The following is a 19,822-nucleotide window of genomic DNA, read 5'->3' as shown; positions in this document are numbered from 1 at the left end:
AAACATTAAGTAACTCAAAGCAATTCCCCAAAACCAAGAGACAAGCATTTCCAGATTAAAAGTACCGACCAACAGCCCAGCACCATGAATCAAAACAGAGCCACACCAAGGTACATCACTATGAAATTCAGAACATAGAAGCAAAAAGAAGGCCTGATAAGCTTACAAATAGAAAATAGTAATTCACCACAAAGGATCAAGAATTTGATCATTTTACGTTTCAAAGGCATCCTGGGAAACTATAAGACAATAGAATAATGTCCTCATTTTTCTGAAGGGAAATTATTTACAATTTAAAATCCAGTTCCCAGCCAAAGCTATTAAGTATTATGGCAAATACACAAGATCTCAAAAGACTTGTAAAATCTTAAAAAATTTTCTCCTATTCATCCTTTCTTTAGGTTTTTGCTCAAATATATATCAGAGAGTCTTTCTCTAGCCACCTTTTATAAAAGAACAAATCTTCATCCCTATCCTGGCCTCCCTACCCCCTTTTCCCTTCTTTATTTGTCTCTGAAAGACTGATTTGCCTCATGTTCTTTGAATCTCCCAACCTGAAACAGTCACTAAAATATAAGTTCCCAGAAGGCAGAGACTCTGTCTAGATGTGTTCTCAGCACCTTGAACTGTCCAATATAAAGCAGATCTTCAATAACTAATTTATTACTCTGAAAAAAGAATTTTCCAAAAGCAGGCAATGACACAATAGCATATTGTTTCACATATGAGGATTAAATGAAGACATTTTCAGAAATACAAGGTCTTAAGAAGCCTCACTCAGAAGCCTCTTTTGGAAAGCAGAAAGGATATTTGTCAAAGGAGGAAGAAATGATCATCCCCTGTGTGGACTATGCTTTCCTGTTTTACCCTAAGTAGAGAATCTTTAATTAGCAGACAAAAATTTACTTCCAATTCTCCCCTTTCACAAAGAGTTCACTTTTTCTGAATTAATTCGAACTTACTGAAATTCCTAATACAATGATTTACTTAATAGAAATCCATCCTGAAAAAAACAAAAAACTAGGGAACAAATCAAACACAGACTGCCAATCCCTCAGATGAATAGAATTGGATTGGGTATGGTTATGGCTGAGATCAGAATGGCTCAAGTTTCTTTCTCTCTCCCTTTGCTGTAGCCTAGCCACAGATGCAGCTGCTAGACATGGGAGCAGTCACTGCTCACAGAACAGAGTGTCAGCTTTGAACCATAACCAAAACCAGTAACCAGCAAGCGATAGATGCAAATTAAAATAGAAGTTAACAGAAAAACTGGACTGCTTTTCCTATCTGTCTATTCGATTAAAGCCTATTTTGTGTATATTTCCAAACATATTAAGTTTAAAACAATCTAATCAACTCTAGTAAATCTATTCCACTTGAGTGTATGCTCAGAAATTCAAATTTCTTCCCTTAGCTTTATAGACATCAACCTCTTAGAATGGATACTGACTGCGAACTCCTCTGGTGCAGTAGTCAAGTCACTCATTTCTTTTAAATTCTCAGATTAGTCATGGTAACAAGCACATAACACTTAACTAAACCCAAACAACCTCCTAAATTTTAGAAGACACTGAAGTTCAGAAATGTTGTGTGGCTTGCCCAAGGATGTTTAGGTGAGAAGTTAATGGCGGAACCAGGCCTAACACACAGACCTTACTTCGGACTTCTCTTTTAAAGTCTGACCCAATTTAAACAAAGGTGGGAGGCAGAGTAACAACTTTCTCAATCATGAATCATGCTGGCTGTTTCATGTAGTTACTAGTCTTCTTAAAGGCTAACTAGAAAGATTTACAAATAATTTAATTATATCTGATCTCTTCAAAGATAGTTATGACACATGTCTAATAGAAATTCAAAAGGAAAGGTCCAAAGACAGTCTAATTTTCCCTTCATGAATTCAACATTTGCAGACCCCTCTAAAGTACATGCCAATTTCTATCTTTCTACATTGACACCTACCACCCTCAGATGTGAAAAAGCAACATTTGCCTATATGTCTGTACAGCAGATCATATTCAGTTGAGAAACCTCATCCAACACGTGCCTGGGAAATAACTGGAAAAGAAGATGGGGGCAGCAGCATCAAATCCACACCATATTGCCTTCTGATTCTATACTGAAGGTAACGGGGAGCCATAGTAACATTTTAAGCAGAAAAATGACAAAGATCAGATCTGCATCTAGAGGCAGAGAGATCCAGGCTGCTGAAGTAATTCAAATGAGAACTGATGAAGGTCTGGCCTAACGCAATGATGGAGAGAACTAAAGAGAAGTAGGGTAGATTTAAGCAATACTGCTACAACTGGGACCCTGGTTAGTAAGTTTTTTTGGTAAAAAAATGAAAATGTAGTCGTGTTATAGAGTCATATAGTAAGTAGAACCTTTAAAGTTTACTTTAACTCACAGTAGAAAGTAAATGAACCACTTTCCTAATATCACCTTCAGGCTGTTAAGATAATAACCAAAGGCCACAAAAACTGCCCCTTAGGTTCTCTGAGCACCAAGCACCTAGAAGTATTTTGGTTTAAACAAAGCTCTTTTTCAGTTACCACAGTTGGCATCCTAATATGTTACCATAGAAAGGGACAGACAGGAAATGAATCAATAAACCTCAGGCACATGCTCAGCCTGAAAAGACACAGCATATCAAGGAGCAGAAATCTAAAAACAAAGGCCTTGGGTAATTTAATTACCAGGCCGGAATCTCCTGACTGCCGGTTTAATTGTTTGAACAGTACCCAAATTGTCTTATGAGGTGACCTCGCTAAGATTTTTGCACTCTTTTCTTCACGTGACCACATGGACAAATATGAAAACAGTTCTAAAGGATGCAGGAATACTGAATAACTTCCATTAATCACACCTGTGATGCAAAAGGAAAAATTTAAAGTTGAAACCTTATCATATTTATAAATAACCCAAAGCTTGTTTTAGCACATACATTTGCCATCACACATTCTGCACTGCCATACCAAGAAAATAATATCCTTCAAAGTTGTGCACCAATTCCTACATAAGAACTAGAAAACAAGTTACCCAGATTAAATGTATATGCTCTTATATACCATTATATCTTAAAAGGATTATTTTAAGGGGAATGTGGGAATTGGCAGAAAGTAACTATAGGGTGGTCACTACCAGTACATATTCAAAAAACTGCTTAATATAAAAGAGGAAGTCAATTTCTCCCTTGATTCAGTTAGTATTTCCTCATTCATGTTTATCTCCTGAAGAGTAAGCCAACAGAAAACTTCTTTCAAAAAGCGAACAAAGAAGTACCTCAGACTACTTAACCTGGCAGTGTTCTCCTGTTGGCTTCACTGAGTAAACAGGTCTATAAGGCCAAAGTAGACTATTATACCATTCATTCGAAAGGTATTTATAAACTGCTCTGTATTGTGCTAAGTCCTCAGCAGAAGTTTACAATATATTAGAGATTAAAGATACACACAAAGACTTTAAATAACAATGAATGGTGGTATGTAGATAAATTTTAAAGGGAGAACAAAAATGTTCTCATAAGAGATCAATGTGGACAGAATTTACTGAGAAAGACTTTATTAAAAAGATAGAACTTCATCTAGAACATTATAAAAGGAAAAATCGGCATATGTAGAGAGCAAAGGACTTTCTAGGACTCCACATCAACATGAGCAGATTTTGAACCAGAAATTTACAAGTTCTATTTGACAACCAATATGGAGATCTGCTTGGTTTTGGGTCTCAGGGGAGATAACTGGACTTGGTCCTTAGATTTGGTAAGAAGTCCACTGTACAGTTTTCAAAGTATTGAACACAAGAGCCCACATTCTTCCTACTTTCATTATATAGAAGGGAATATAGGACCAGAGCCACACATTATGTCAAGAGGAATAGTTACACTCACCGCAGTCGACAAAACCACTATACGCGTTCCCTGTTTCTAGCCTTTAAAGGTAACATACTAAAAATATCCATCGAGATTCAACTGAATTAAATGACGTGCTTAAGAAGATGCAGGGACAGTAATAAATACTTCATGCAGAAGAAAGTGAATGAGCAGTCACTGAGACAAAAGAAACTTGTTAATTGCAAAACACTTCCAGTAACAGAACCAAGGGCTTAGCGTAAGCTGCCAAAATACTGTGCTCTATAGGCTGGGACCACATGGGAGGCCTTGATTTGATTCCTGGTCCAACCTAAAAGCCAGCGTGGTGCTGTTTATGATCCCAGCAGTTTGGGGAGGCTGAGACAGAAGGATTGTGAGCTCAAGATTGGCCTGGGCAACACAGACTCTATTTAGAGAAGAGATGGGTGTGGAGGCATGTGCCTGTAGTCATACCTAGGAGGCTGCAAGAGAAGAACCATGACCGAGTGAGACCCCCCCCCCACACACACACATACAAAAGTGGGCATATAGTCAGTTATAGCTAGTATACCAGTGAGGTTAAAAGCTCAGGCTGTGAAATCAGACTATAACTTCCAGCAGAGGTTATGCCTTTTGCTGACCCTGGGCAAACTGTTTAACCATTCAGGTTCTCAGTTTTTTCTAATGTAAAATGGAGACATTGGGGCCAGCAGGTGGTGTAGCGGTTAAGGTGCTAGACTCCCACATAGCTGATTGCAGTTTGAGTCCCTGACCTGGAGTCTTGAAAATCACGCTGGGTGCCATGTGCTAAGTGCCCCAAATCCCAGGAAAATGGAAGAGAAGGGATTGCGGTGTGGCCACAATAGAGAAATCAGGAGCTGATTTCTCTCTGTCTCTCTCTGGTGAGTGCATATGCCCCATGGCAAAAACCTTAAAAAAAAAATGGAGATATTAACAGTACACCATCTTAGAAGGTTTCTGAGAGGATTAAATGAAATACTTTATGCAAAGGACTTAGCATAATGCCTGACACATGGTGAATGTTCAAAAAATGATAACCTTTATTGTTTCTGAGGACAGGGATTATAGGTGTAATGATCCTTGATGGTCTTGTTAAGGACTTTATTACAAAAGCATCAGAAGTCCCTGAAAAGTTTGAACAGGAACAAATTTTTATTTTAAAAAGATGACTCAGTACCTCTTATAAGAAACCCAAAGGATAAATTTATTCTAGAATTTAGTACTAAGGAAAGTTTTGCTTCTTTGAGAAATAGGTAGTTCTCTCTCTCTTATACAAAATTCTGTAAACGAGTAGATCCTCTTTTTACTTTGATAGCCACAAAGCATAAAGCTGAATCTGAAACTCTTATGCCTTTATTACCCTTATGACCCACATATTTCTCGTATTCATTTATATTTTCCCCTCAGAAGTTGTTTTCCCCTCTTACCTATATTTTCTGACTCAACTCATTATTGTTACTTATATTTTAGAATTTTGGGGGTATCAATTCTCCTTTAAAACTATACTTCAACCCTTTGTGGAGTGAGGCACAGTATAATTAACCAAACAAAAATAAAGCATAAACACCATGGTCTCATAATGCATGAATCACGCACTGTAGATGCATTCTCAGCATGCCACCATAATTGCTCTTTTGGCGTAAAGCTAGTCAGATGGAGCAAGAAAAGCAGATGGCACAGGAAACCTCTCTCTGTGCAAAGCAGCAGCAGATGAGGGGAGTGCAAAGGCCTACGGCCTCCCCTGAATTAGCAGGGCACAGTTAAGGCAATTGTGCCAGAAGCAGAAAGAACTTGAAAGTGGCAAGCTGCTGGGAAGTTATGTACAGGCTCAAGGCTTGGGATTTTGTTCTTTTTTATATACGTTTTTCCCTAAAATACTTCACTATCTTCATAACCTTCAGTTTCTCCACTGTTACATTTTCCCAGTTCATAAGATCCCTTTGTTGTTCACTTATCTCCTGAACTTGGATCTCCTAGTTTGTCTTTTCAATGATGACCTCTCTGCCCATAGCAACTCTTACAAGAATTTGATCTCCACCATTCTGATGGTCAACCTGGGATATTCATTTGTATCATCTCTTGGGTTGAAAAGCATTGCTGACTGCACATCTACCATAAATTGCCTCACTGCTAATTACTGATCCTTTATTCATTCCTTGACTATCACATGAGCACTGCCTGCTGTTCTACACTTTTCTCCATACTAGTGTCTAATGTATTGCTCTTTCCCATCTGCTACATTATAGAATGAATTAAATCTATCCTGTATCAACAAACTCATCCTTCTTAAAGCTTCCATAAAGTACCTCCGTTGCCAATTCTCCCAAGTGGCTGTACTACTATACATTCCCACCAGCAATATATGAGAGTTTTAGTTGCTTCACAGACTCATTAACATTTAGTTTTGTCAATCTTTTAGTTTTAACCATTTGGGTTGCTGTGAAGTATTATTTAAGTATGGTTTGTAATGTATGTTTTTCTGATGATTAATACATGTCAAGTGATTTTTTCATGTGGTTATTGGCCATATTTGGGTATATTTTTTTGTGAAGTATCTGGTTCCAATCTCTTAATTTTTTCCACCTTGTTGGAACACTCACTTTATTATTAATTGAATGAAATGTATTGGTGCCTAAGGTGCTGAATACTGAGGTATTCAAGGACTTTGTTAGAAGGTTTAGACCCTACTGGCCAATTCGCATGAAGGCTTTGTTTTATCTTTTGCCATTTGCCCAAGTCACTGATAACAGTTTTATTTGACAGCAAGTAGGCATATGAATATAATAAGAGATCCTGCTCCTTGGTCTGTTGTATTCACGTATTAAGAAGTTTGGAAAGCTCAGACCAGCAGGTGGCATAATGGCTATGTCGCTGGACTCCCATGTAGTCGACTGTGGTTTGAATCCTGGACCTGGTGGCTTAAACTCACGCTGGGTGCATGTGCGTATGTTACCAGGATACCGAGAGGAGAGTGGAAGAGAAGGGACTGAGGTGTGGCCATCCCCCCTGAGGGGTGATTTCTTGCTTTCTGTCTCTGTCTTCCTGGCAAGCACACACGCCCTATAACAAAAACCTCTCCAAAAAAAGTTTGGAAAGCTAATTAAGGCATTTCATTAATTAATAAAATTTATGTTTGTCTTCTCATTGTTGAATCTGAGTTATCTTCTGAATTTTGTTTGGTTCCATATCCTCAACTGCCAATTGCCCATATTAAATGTTCTCATATTATCTCTAATAGCACATTTAAAATCTAATTAGGAGGAGTCAGACAGTAGTGCAGTAGTAAAACGTTATCTCTTTTGTGTCCAAGGATCTCCCTAAGTATGCCAGGATATGCATGCCAGTGATTTAACTGAAACTGTGAGTGAATCACTGTGTCAGGACCCTGAAAGGGATGTTGTCTTTGTCCCTCTCACTCATGAAATAAATAAACTTTTAAAAATTCAATTTTTTTTTTTACACTGAAATGAGACCTATGTATTGGTCATACAATGATATTGTATCATACAATATTCTTCAATCACATTTTCCTTAAATTCTAACTCTTAGTGTTTGTTTCTTGATAGTCAAAAAAGACTCTTGGGAAGTGGCAGAGCTTAATTATTAACAGGCTGGTTCAAATGCAGATTCTGCCACTTATTTACTGTGTGACTTTGGACAAATTACTGAATCTTTCAGTGCCTACCTTATAAGGCCTTTCGGAGGTTTAAATAAATAAATCGAATACTTTAAATAGTATCCAACAAAAAGGAGTGCTCAATATCAGTAGAAGTTATTTTTAGAATTGGACATGCCTCTCGCTTAAAGTCTTTACTCATGATTCTAACAGCAAACATCTTAACTTAGGCATTCAGTCTTTCACAACTAAACAATTAAATGGGTCTTCTAAATGGTTTCCTTCCTCCTTCTATCCTTCAAACTACAAACCACTACTGGATTTATCTTCTTAAAAATGTCCTCACACACATTATCACCTTCAACGCATAGATGGTCACTGTTAACAAATAATCCTAGCTTCTTATCCTAATACTCAAGGTCTCCCACAGCTGTCCTTAGATCTGTCATGTACCTCATACACATATGAGCAAAGAAAGATTCAAAAAGGATTCCAAAGGCTATGTTGAAAATATGGGAGAAACCCACAAGCAACAATACAAGCACATAATTCAGGGAAATGGAGGCAAATCTAAACTAATTAGCTAAAAGAAGGAAAGCGGTTGTCTTTGAGGAGAGGAAATAGAAGTCAGGAGGATGGGAGACTGACTTTTTTGTATCAAACCTTTAAGAATTATTTGATCCTTTAACCGAGTATAGTACATGTTTAACTTTTTTTTTTGGAGAGGTTTTTGCTATAGGGCGCATGCGCTCGCCAGACAGAGAGAGACAGGGAGACGGAAAGTGAGAAATCACCCCTCAGGGGGGATGGTCACGTTGCAATCCCTTCTCCATTCTCCTCGCGGGATCTTGGGCACGCATGCACACGCGCCCGACGTGAGTTTTAAGCCACTGGGTCCGGGACACGAACCGCGGTCGACTACATGGGAGTCCAGCGACATAGCCATTACGCTAACTGCTGGTTCCCCCCCTTGTTTTTAAAAGAGAGATTTTTGCTATAGGGCGTTTGCGTTTGTTGGAGAGACAGAAAGTGAGAAATTACCCTCCGGGAGGATGGCCACGTCACAGTCCCTTCTGCTTTGTCTTTTGGGATCTTGGGCATGCATGTGCACACACACACACACACACACACACACACACACACACACACGCACCCAGCATAAGTTTTAAGTCATCGAGTCTGGGACTTGAACTGTGGTCGACTACCACTGTGCTATCTGCTGGTGATAAAAACTGACACAGACCAGGAAACACAAACAGAAAGTAAGGAGGGGGAGGAAAGATGGAAAGAAAGACCCACTAACTTATTACTGAAGCATAGAGTATAGTCCGCAGTTTGTCTTTATTTAAGGAAAAGCAATAGGCCTATGCAAGGAATAGTTTGCATATCCATGCACTTAGTAGAGCTACCCTAAGAGAAAGGTGAGTTATTGAATATAGTTGTACTATAATAAAAATATCATTTTGGTAAGATTAAACAGCAACTGTATCAAAATGTACTTGATTGGGGAAGAAAGAAGGATAATAAAACGTGAGGTCTTCACTAATTGAGACATAAGGTGATGAAAGCCTAGATCAGGGTAATGATTGTGGAAACAGAAGGATTTAATTTTAAATCATTTTGCAAGAACACAATGTATGATTTGCTAGCCAACTAAATACAAAGCTATGGGAATGAAAAAAGTAAGGAACACGATACCCTCTAGGCACAGAGCAGACACTAAAGGGAAACTTGTAAAGTTAAATAATGATTCCAAAATTATAAACCTGAAAAAGATAAATCTTAATATAATTCAAAGTACAGAGTTCAATATTGTTTATGTGGTTCTTTTACATTTGAGGTTCTAACTGACTTAATGCATTTATTGGATTAATGCACTTAAAATCTTATATATTTTTCATTCTTGATTAATATTTCTTTGATTGCATCTTCTCATTTTATTATACTATTCTTATGAACTTCATGTCAGAAACTGGTTGGCTACCACACGGTCTCTACCTTGTATCTACCTGAATCTACAATTTGCTATGTCTTTTCTTCCATGCATCTTCCACATGTAATCAACCATTTTTGCCTTTCTTTTCTGCCATACAACACTCCCCCCCCACACACACTTTCTTACTAAGAGTTGGATTCGTCATTGGAAACCTTCTTGGTCATCAATCTCTTTCTTTTCTACCTCCAACTCAGCATGATGCCCAACTCTTCCTACACCAATGGACTACATTAAAATTAAAGCAGGGCAGTTGCATGTGTGCTCATGCGCACGTGTGTGAGTACATGGTGTTTTTAGACAGAGTCTCAATACGCTGCAATCCTCCTGCCTTAGCCTCCCTATAGTAGCTGAGACTCAGGCAGGTGCCACTGTGAGCTGGGCCAGGAACCAAATCCATGTGGCCTCAGCCTGCCATGAAGCAGTGTCCCGCAACTATGGCTGAGCCTTTCCTGCCTGTGATTCTCCAATCTCTTTAACGATGAGAGAATTAAGCAGTACCTTTAATAACATAAATACAAGAAAAGACAGTCCATATTTTTGATGGTTACTATGTATCTTATCATATTTCAATACTATGAGTTCTAATTCATGTTACTGACTCTTAAAAAAGCAGAAAGTTAGAAAATATGCTATTCATGCAGATTAGATTAGACCTTTTAAATAAAAAAAAAAGTAAAGAAAAACGCTTACCAAAAATTTCTCCATTTTTAGCATATTCTGTCACAAGGTACAGCATACTTTTGGTTTCCATGACCTGTTGACAAATAATTTCATATTTATCTGATAAGAAAGGACTGAAATTTACCACAGCAATGTATGAGGTTACCTAAATTAAAATTACTAATGAGAGAATCAGAGTTATGAAGAATTCAGAAGCTGACTAAGCTAACAAGCCTGACAGTATCTTTATGCTACTATTTGTATGAAAAGTTGAGATCCTTGTCTCGAGTGTGGGCCATAGACCACCAGTAGCAGCACTGCTAAGTGCCTGTTCCTCCAACTCAGCATGATGCCCAACTCTTCCTACACCAATGGACTACATTAAAATTAAAGCAGGGCAGTTGCATGTGTGCTCATGCGCACGTGTGTGAGTACATGGTGTTTTTAGACAGAGTCTCAATACGCTGCAATCCTCCTGCCTTAGCCTCCCTATAGTAGCTGAGACTCAGGCAGGTGCCACTGTGAGCTGGGCCAGGAACCAAATCCATGTGGCCTCAGCCTGCCATGAAGCAGTGTCCCGCAACTATGGCTGAGCCTTTCCTGCCTGTGATTCTCCAATCTCTTTAACGATGAGAGAATTAAGCAGTACCTTTAATAACATAAATACAAGAAAAGACAGTCCATATTTTTGATGGTTACTATGTATCTTATCATATTTCAATACTATGAGTTCTAATTCATGTTACTGACTCTTAAAAAAGCAGAAAGTTAGAAAATATGCTATTCATGCAGATTAGATTAGACCTTTTAAATAAAAAAAAAAGTAAAGAAAAACGCTTACCAAAAATTTCTCCATTTTTAGCATATTCTGTCACAAGGTACAGCATACTTTTGGTTTCCATGACCTGTTGACAAATAATTTCATATTTATCTGATAAGAAAGGACTGAAATTTACCACAGCAATGTATGAGGTTACCTAAATTAAAATTACTAATGAGAGAATCAGAGTTATGAAGAATTCAGAAGCTGACTAAGCTAACAAGCCTGACAGTATCTTTATGCTACTATTTGTATGAAAAGTTGAGATCCTTGTCTCGAGTGTGGGCCATAGACCACCAGTAGCAGCACTGCTAAGTGCCTGTTAGAAATGCAGACTCTCAGGCCCCACCCAGACCTACTGAATTAGAATTTATGATTCAGCAAAATCACCAGGCGATTTTATGCATAATAACGTTTGAAAAGTACTACCATAGGCAATAGGAGTTTGGAAGATTTACTTTCAACACCTCCTCACTGACTTTCCTAGCTCTGTGTTCTCATGGTAGACCCTAATTCAGAAAAGAATAATAAAAGAGGAAAACTTGGCTTATCTGACTTATGGCGTAGGTAACCTGGCACAGTCATATTTATCCTACTGTTCTTTAGCGTAGTTACAAAGTACTATAATTTTAAAACATTGATCAAAAGTTTCTTCTTCATAGCTCTATGACATACTTTCATTTAAGCTTATTTTCTAGAAAAAAGTAGGAAATAACTGTCACAAATGTGATTTTTTCAAACCATACTGAAGTGGTCTCTCTTTATAAAGAAAATAGATTCTAATAAAAAATTTCGAAGAAAGCAAATCACTCAAAAATGAGTGATTTTTTTTAGATTGTTTCTCTGAAATATTCCTTAACTACAATCGGCTGAAAACTTATTTTGCTCTAAAATGCAGGTCTGGGACTATTCTCCCTTATCCAGAAAACTAGGACCTACCTACAACTTAGGCCTAAACAAATCAAAAAAAAAAATTTTTTTTTTTAGTTGGGTATAGGACATGTGTGCTTGCCACAGGGAGGAAGAGAAGGAGAGAAGGAGAGAAGGAGAGAGGGAGAGAGAGATAGGGAAAGTAAGAAAGCATCCCCAGGAGGATGGCTGCACTACAATCCCTTCTTCTCTAGTCTCCTCTCAGGATTTAGGGCATGCATGCACATGCCTGGCCTGTTTCTCAAGCTGCTTGGTAGGGACTTGAACCACACAGTAGGCCATGTGGGATCTAGCCACCCTACCTACCATGCCACTGGGTGGCCGAGCAAATCAACTTTAACCAATAATTTAGTTCAAGTAAAGATAAAATTCTCATATGAATCATGGCACTTGTATTTTCACTTTAGCTTACGGTTCATTGAACACTTCTAAGAATATGATGAGCTTCTTGTAAGTATTTTCTTTAAGAATTAAAAGAAATCCTTTTTTGGGAAAGAGAATATTATAGAAATTTGGCCTAAGAGGGCTCTGTGGTTCTACAGTTTTAGAAAATATTCTGAGTGGCACATCACACTCTCTCATTCTCAGTAGGTATAGATAAACCAATGGTCTCCAAATTGTAAATTCCAATCAATAAGAACTGTTTAGTCAATACATGTGTATGTGTATGTGCATGAACATATAAATACACACATGTGCATGAACACAGATATACAAGTTATACACATCTGCCACTATATAAACACATTATGTATGCTATAAAGCACACCCAAGTTTATTATTTAAATGTGAATAATAAACATAACTAGAAGTCCTAATATTTTCTTATGCTCCCAAGAGCACTAGTGTTAAATCCATCTGAGCATATATAGCAGTAGCCAACTAGCTCTCTAAGAGGGAAAAAAAGGCTTGGATTTGTAAGCTGATTTCTGTGGTGTAAACACTACCATGATTACTGATTTTTAGTTACTAATGTGATTCTAATGGCTCAGTATACCATGGCTGCACACATCACTCTTTGGAGATAAAAGTTACAGGCTAACATACCAGGAAATTTCAGCTTAAAAAGGGTCTTCAAATAGAAAAATGCTACATATTAAGAATTAGAAATTTTAAAAATGTTGTATACAAGAGTACTTCAAAAAGTCTGTGGAAAAATGAAATTAGAGTACAAACCTATTTTTTTTTTTGAGAGATTTTCACTGTAGGGCGCGTGTGCTCGCCAGACAGACAGAGAGAGACATAGAGACAGAAAGCGAGAAATCACCCCCCAGGGGGGATGGTCACGCCGCAATCCCTTCTCCTCCATGCTCCTCTCGGGATCTTGGGCACGCACGCACATGTGCCCGGTGTGAGTTTTAAGCCCCCGGGTCCGGGACATGAACCACGGTTGACTACGTGGGAGTCCAGCGACATAGCCATCACGCTAACTGCTGGTTCCCAGTAAAAACCAATTTTTGAAAAAAAAAAAAAAAAAAAAATGAGGACCAGTTTGTGGCCTGGTGGTTAAGGGGGCTAGTGGGCCAGGTGGCTCAAGTCTCAGACCCGGAAGCTTGAAAAACACACTGGGAATGTATGTGTATATGCCTAAAATCCTGAAAGGAGGGAGAAATGAAGATGGGATGGTGGTGTGACTATGTCTTATAGAGGGGTGTTCTCCTTTTCCCTCTCTCTGTCTCTGTCTTTCTGTGGTGAGTGCACCCAGCCTCTGGTAAGTGCACATAGGCTCTGGCAAATAACATTTTTTTGAAGGACTGGCCCTGGAGCACAGTAGTAGGCACAGTGCAGAGCAAGACAGATATCCATATGGCCAACTATGGTTTGAGTCCAAGCTCTGTTGGCCTGAAGAATACACTGGGTACATGTGTGCATGCTCAGGAGCCTAAGGGGATGGAGAATGGGAAGAAAAACAATTGTGGCATGACCAGACCCATTGGTCTGGTGCTGTCTCTGCACCATCTCCCACCAATCTCAGCACCCATGAACATCATATGACCTCAGGCATATAAAAAAACAATATTTGAAATGCATACATAATCCATACACAGTGTTTTTGTATTTTCTTTAAAGACTCCTTATATAAATTTTGTTTGTTTTTAGGTTTTTGCCATCAGGTGCATGTACTTGTCAGAGAGGGACAGAGAGATGGACAGTGAGAAATCATCCAAGGGGATGGCCACACCACAATCCCTTCTCCTTCAATCTCCTCTTGGGATTGTGAGCACACATGCACATGCACCCAGCATGATTTTTTAAGCTGATAGTTCCAGGACTTGAACTGTGGTCGGCCATGTGGGAAGCTAGCACCTCAGCCACTATGCCACCTGCTGGTCCCTGTATTACCATTCTTAAATGTGAATGATTTAAAAATCTGAGAAAAGGTTCTTTGTTAAAAAATCTCATGCACTTAAATTAGTGTCATTTATTTTACAAATGTTATCTTAATCAGTTTTCTTAAAAATGGCTCATTAACCTGATAAAATAAGCCAAAAAAAAAAAAAGACTTGGCTCTAGGTATTATAAAGTATGCCACTAAGTAATATATTATTTTAGTTTTTATATTTCATAAAATATAAATATGATGCTTTATAAAAACAAACAAACAAAAAAACTACCATATCTTCATTTCTGGTAAACTACCACCAAAACTCAGCAGGTTTAAGAAGGGTATCACACAGGACCAGCAGTTAGCGTAATGGCTAAGTCGCTGGACCCCCATGTAGTCGACTGCGGTTCGAGTCCTGGACCCGGTGGCTTAAACTCACGCCGGGCGCGTGTGTGTGCGTGCTCAAGATCCCGAGAGGAGAATGGAGGAGAAGGGATTGCAGTGTGGCCATCCCCCCTGGGGGGTGATTTCTCGCTTTCTCGCTTTCTGTCTCTCTGGCAAGCCGAACCAAAAAAAAAAAAACCCCTCAAAAAAAAAAAAAAAAAAAAAAAAAAAAGGATATCACAAATGTACAATTGCAAACTTTCAAAGTAAAATAACATACAGTCTGAGAGACCACTTAAAATCAAGCTACTAGTTACCGATTGCTAATTTTTTTTTCTTTTTTGTTATTTCCTTTATTTTATTTATCATTATATTTTCAATTTGACCAGAGTGGCACACACACACACACACACACGCAGAAAGAGAGAGAGAGAAAGCCACCTGGTCTGGGTCTTGAACTGTGGTTAGCCATGTGGGAGTCCTGTATCCCTAACCACCATACCATCTGCTGGCCTCTGATTGCTAAATTTTTAATTCAAAGATAATACAGAGAAAAAGGGATATACTCAGTTTAACAAAACATACATTTATCCTTCTTTTACAGATTAGAAAAATATAAGAAGAAAAATCATGATATAAATTTAAAAAGTGAATGAGGAAATTGTGGAGAGCTGTAAGGCTAAGTCTTACCTGATAAAGTTTGATAATGTGAGGATGATCTAGCATTTTCATTATTTGTACTTCTCGGTAGATTTTCTCAAGGTTCACTGCATCCAGCTGAGATTTATCTATTATTTTTATTGCCACCTGCATCCAAGAACACAAATAAAATTAGTATACAACAGTTGTTAACATTTTCCAGTTAAGAATCTTTTTAGGGCCAGCCCCTGTAGGCTAGTGGCTAAAAAAGCGAGATTCCACCTGACCGTTCAGCTCAAATCTTGGTCTCAGTGGTTTGAAAAATCACACCAAGTGCATGTGTGTGCATTCCCCAAATCCTCAAAGCATGGAAAAATGAAGAAGAAATTGTGGCACAATCATATTCTATGCCCCCCCACCCCCCAAAGAAGTGTATGTGCCCTCTGGCAAAATTAGAAAGGGAAAAAAAAAAGACTCCTCTTTTTTTCCCTTTTTTTAAGAGAAAGAGATTTTTGCTATAGGGTATATGTCACATCATAATCCCTTCTCCTCCATTCTCCTCTCAGGATTTCGGGCACACATACATACACATGCACATGGCATGAGTTTAAGCTGTCAGGTCTGGGACTTGAACCGCAGTCGACTCATGGGAGTCCAGTGACATAACCATAACACCATTTGCTGGTCCCAAAAAGTGTTACACTTTGACTGCTAGAGAAGTAGACCAAGTAAGTATTGTACTTGCTATTAGAGATATTATTAGACTAATTCAAATCTAAACACCTTAAAGAGAGAGAATCTTGTACTATCAGTTACTTGGGCAGAGTAATCGTACAATACCCTTGCGGTCACTGATAGACTGCGCATACGATAGTGGCTCTGTAAGATTATAACAGGCTATATCATACAGCGTAGGTATGTAGTAGACTGACAATTTAGGTTGGTTTAAGTACACTCTGATGTTCTCACAACAACAGAATCATCTAAAAATACATTTCTCAGAACTTATCACTATCATTAGGCAATGCATGACTGGACTTGAATTTCCTCCGTATTCCTTAGGAAGGTAACATGGAGTTTCAGAGATGTGCGTATTTTGAAGAAACTATCATCCCTAAAATTTTTAGAATTAGTCTAGATACAAGAATTTCCCTCCCCAACAAGAGATGGATCACAACCATATAATAAATAGAAAAGAATTGGAGAAAGGCACCATTGTTTTTTAAAAAAACTCAGCATGAGGGCTAGTCGGTGCCACAGTGGCAAACCACATGGAATTTAGGACCCACATGGGAAGGTCCTAAATTTGATTTTTTAGGCATCCCTGTGCATGCTAGGTACACAAAATAGTGCATATATGCCAAAGATCTGGGCTGGCTGGGAATGGATTACGGCATGAAGTCTGTAATCGAGAACGAGATGCCTGTATCCCGTTCTCTTTCTTTTTCCTGTCGCCTTCTTGTTCATTGAAGAAACAAACCAACTAAAAAAAAAAACCATAATGAACAAAACCTCAGTATGGGTCCAGTCACAGAGGCATACTGAGATACTGTGCTCCATGGGCTGGGACCACATGAAAGGTCTGAGTTTGATTCCTGGTCCAACCTAAAAGCCAGGTGTGGTGGCACGTGCATATAACCCCAGCAAAAGCAGGAAGATTATGAACTGGAAGTTGGCCTGGACAACACAATGAGACCCTGCCTAAGAAAGAAGACTGCCTAAAGAACAAAAAAAGTTGGCTCTGTAATGCAGTGGTAATGTGCTGCTCAGGAGAGCTGGATCCCACCTGGCAACCAGGTTTGAATCCCCGAGCCATTCGACCTGAGCCATTAGGCCTGAAATGTGCCAGGAACATACTTGAGCACCCAGGATCAGACTGGCTGAAAGACTAGAGCATGGGGATCACAGCACAATCAGATTCTGTAAAGGGTGCTCATCTCTCTCTCTCTCTCTCTCTCAAGTGCATGTATATATGCTCCACCATGAAGAAAGAAATCAAATTAAAACAAAACACTCAGCATGACTTAGTCATATCGTATATAGCTAGACTATCACATTTAATGTTAAAGAAATGGTTTGGTAAAACTGTTTCTAAGCAAGGTATTGCCTGACCTTAGTATGAACAATGAGAGTGAAAAATGTCTTTAAATACTGTATAAAAATTATCTAATGAAAATTTCATATTATGAAAATTATAACTTCATTATTTAGTTTCTCTCTTCTCTTCAATTTTGAGTCATAGGCTATAAACACACACAGAACCGCAAATCTATGTATTTCACCTTTACGTTGTCTACCTTGAGACATCCTTTTTACACTCTCTGCTATAAAAGGATTATACTTCCTTAAAGTAAAAGTAGAGCATGCTTGATCCTAATAATATCCTTGTAAAGTTAGGGAGGGCCTGACTGCTTTAACAAGTAGACCCCAAGATATGTAATGATTCAAGTACAACAGAAGTTTCTTTCTTGCTCACACAGCAGAACTGGATGACTGAGGTTTTCTGGCAGGCATACAAGCTACAATCAGGCTTTACTATCTTTAATATGTGGCTTCCAAGGTTACTCTGAAAGCTGCCTCCATCCAACCAGACAGAAAGAGAAAACAAGACCTTTCTGGGAGGCTTTCTATGGGCCAGGCCTGAAGTGGTGCCTACAATTCCTGCTCATCTCATTAACTGGAACTCAGTCATGTGACCACACCTGCGTGTAAGGGAAGCACAGAAACAGGCCGATTTTTAGGCCCAGAAAGAGGAGGAAGGAGTGGGTGTTTGGTGACCAACTAGCAGTCTGTGAACAATCTTTGAGGTAATTTCTTAACAATGGAACTCTACCAAGTAGCTCCCAGAAATATAACAATTATGATGATGACATTCATACTGCACAGGACTCTCCATTTTACAAGATAACTTTAACATTTTATCTAATTTATTTCCCAATTCCATGGAGTAAGTGGAACAAACAGCATATCTATGAGTTATTGGAGCTAAGGTTCAAGGTTCAAAAGATGTCATGTAATCTACCAAAGCCCTAAACCGGTACTGAATTAATGGGTAAAAAAAATTCTGTTTTTTTTTTAACTCTAACTTCAGTCTTTTCACTAATTCAGTCTGTTATACATTTACTGAGCGCTTGTTCTATGCCATGAATTTTGCTTGGACTATAAAAATGAATGAGATGTGATTCTTACTCTCCAGAAACTTAGTGGGTTTGTAAGAATAAAATGACCAAGTTTTTTCAACAAAAAAATCCCTGTTAGGCATTTGCCCAATGCTATACTGAAAGTCTGCAACATAGAAATGTTTATACCAATGTTAAATAAAAAGCAGTATATATGAAAGTAACAACTATATAAAATACAAATTTATGAGGATAAGGAATTAAATGTAAGAACATAAAAGCTAAATAAAAGAAAAAATTTTGTATTTCAAATTATAATTTAAATAATATTATTCTTTCCTTTTTCTATTTTTAGGAAAATATTATTTCACTTCTCATAAAGGAAATATTAATCTTACACATTAAAAGAAACCATTTAGGGGACCAGCGGATGGTATGGTAGTTATGTTGCTAGACTCTCATGTAGTAGGCTGTGGTTCAAGTCCTGGTGGTAGCTTAGAACTCACACTGGGTGTGTGCAAGTGTGCCCAAAACCCTGAGAGGAGAATGGAGGAGAAGGAATTGTGGCATGGCCATACCCTTTGAGGGATGATTTTTTGCTTTCTGTCTCTTCAGTGAGCTCCCACGCCCTATAGGGAAAATCTCTCTTAAAAAAAGTAAAAGGGACCAGCAAATGGTGTAACGCTTACGTTGCTGGACTCGCATGTGGTCAACCGCAGTTTGAATCCTAGACCCTGAAACTTAAAATGCATGTCGGGTGTGTGTGTGTGTGTGTGTGTGTGTGCACACGCGCACGTGTGTGTGCCCCAAATCTGGAGAGAATGGAGGAGAAAGGATTGTGGCATGGCATGGCCATACCTCCAGAGGTGATTTCTTGCTTTCTGTCTCTCTCTCTCCCAGGCGAACACATGCGCCCTATAGCAAAAGAAACCATATATACAAAAGTAGCTTTTGGGAACTTTGTAAAAAGAAGTTACTTAATTATAAGAGCTATTCTATTCATAAAAAATCAGAAGGGATTAACATCTATACGTTGTCTCAGATAATAGTTGTTTCAGAGCCATTTTCTACTGTTAGGTCGTTAACCCAATAATATGGTAATTCTACTGTCCTTCTGGAGTACAACATTACTTTTACTATAAAAGTAGATCTTTGAAATTAAAAAAATAAGACTAGTCAAGCTTCTGCCTCAAATCATTGTTGGAATTACAACAGACCAGCCTGTCATTTGATTGAATCGTTAGTGGTCTATAATGAAATCTATGTCTATTTAATTAATTAATTAATTAATTTTTTGAGAGGTTTTTGCCATAGGGTGCATGCACTTGCCAGACAGAGAGAGAGACAGAGAAACAGAGAGACAGAAAGCGAGAAATCACTCCCCAGGGGGGATGGCCACGCTGCAGTCCCTTCTCTTCCACTCTCCTCTCGGGATCTTGGGCACACATGAACACGCACATGCGC

At 38.5% G+C, this 19,822-nt stretch overlaps 1 protein-coding gene across 1 annotated transcript in view; it reads right to left on the bottom strand.

Annotated features, from left to right (window-relative positions):
* Nucleotides 1–15,407, bottom strand: part of SIK2 (salt inducible kinase 2) — a gene marked incomplete at its 5' end in the record, with an annotated part of 95,834 nt that extends 80,427 nt beyond the window's left edge. Inside the window, 2 exon segments of the mRNA XM_027772871.1 lie at nucleotides 10,982–11,045; nucleotides 15,291–15,407. Coding sequence (XP_027628672.1) covers nucleotides 10,982–11,045; nucleotides 15,291–15,407 — 181 coding nt within the window.
* Between the last annotated feature and the right edge of the window lie 4,415 nt (nucleotides 15,408–19,822).

The sequence above is a fragment of the Tupaia chinensis genome, unplaced genomic scaffold, assembly GCF_000334495.1.
Source record: "Tupaia chinensis unplaced genomic scaffold, TupChi_1.0 Scaffold000311_2, whole genome shotgun sequence".
NCBI lineage: Eukaryota > Metazoa > Chordata > Mammalia > Scandentia > Tupaiidae > Tupaia > Tupaia belangeri.
The sequence above is the reverse complement of the archived record's forward strand: the minus strand, read 5'-3'. Positions and strand labels throughout refer to the sequence as shown.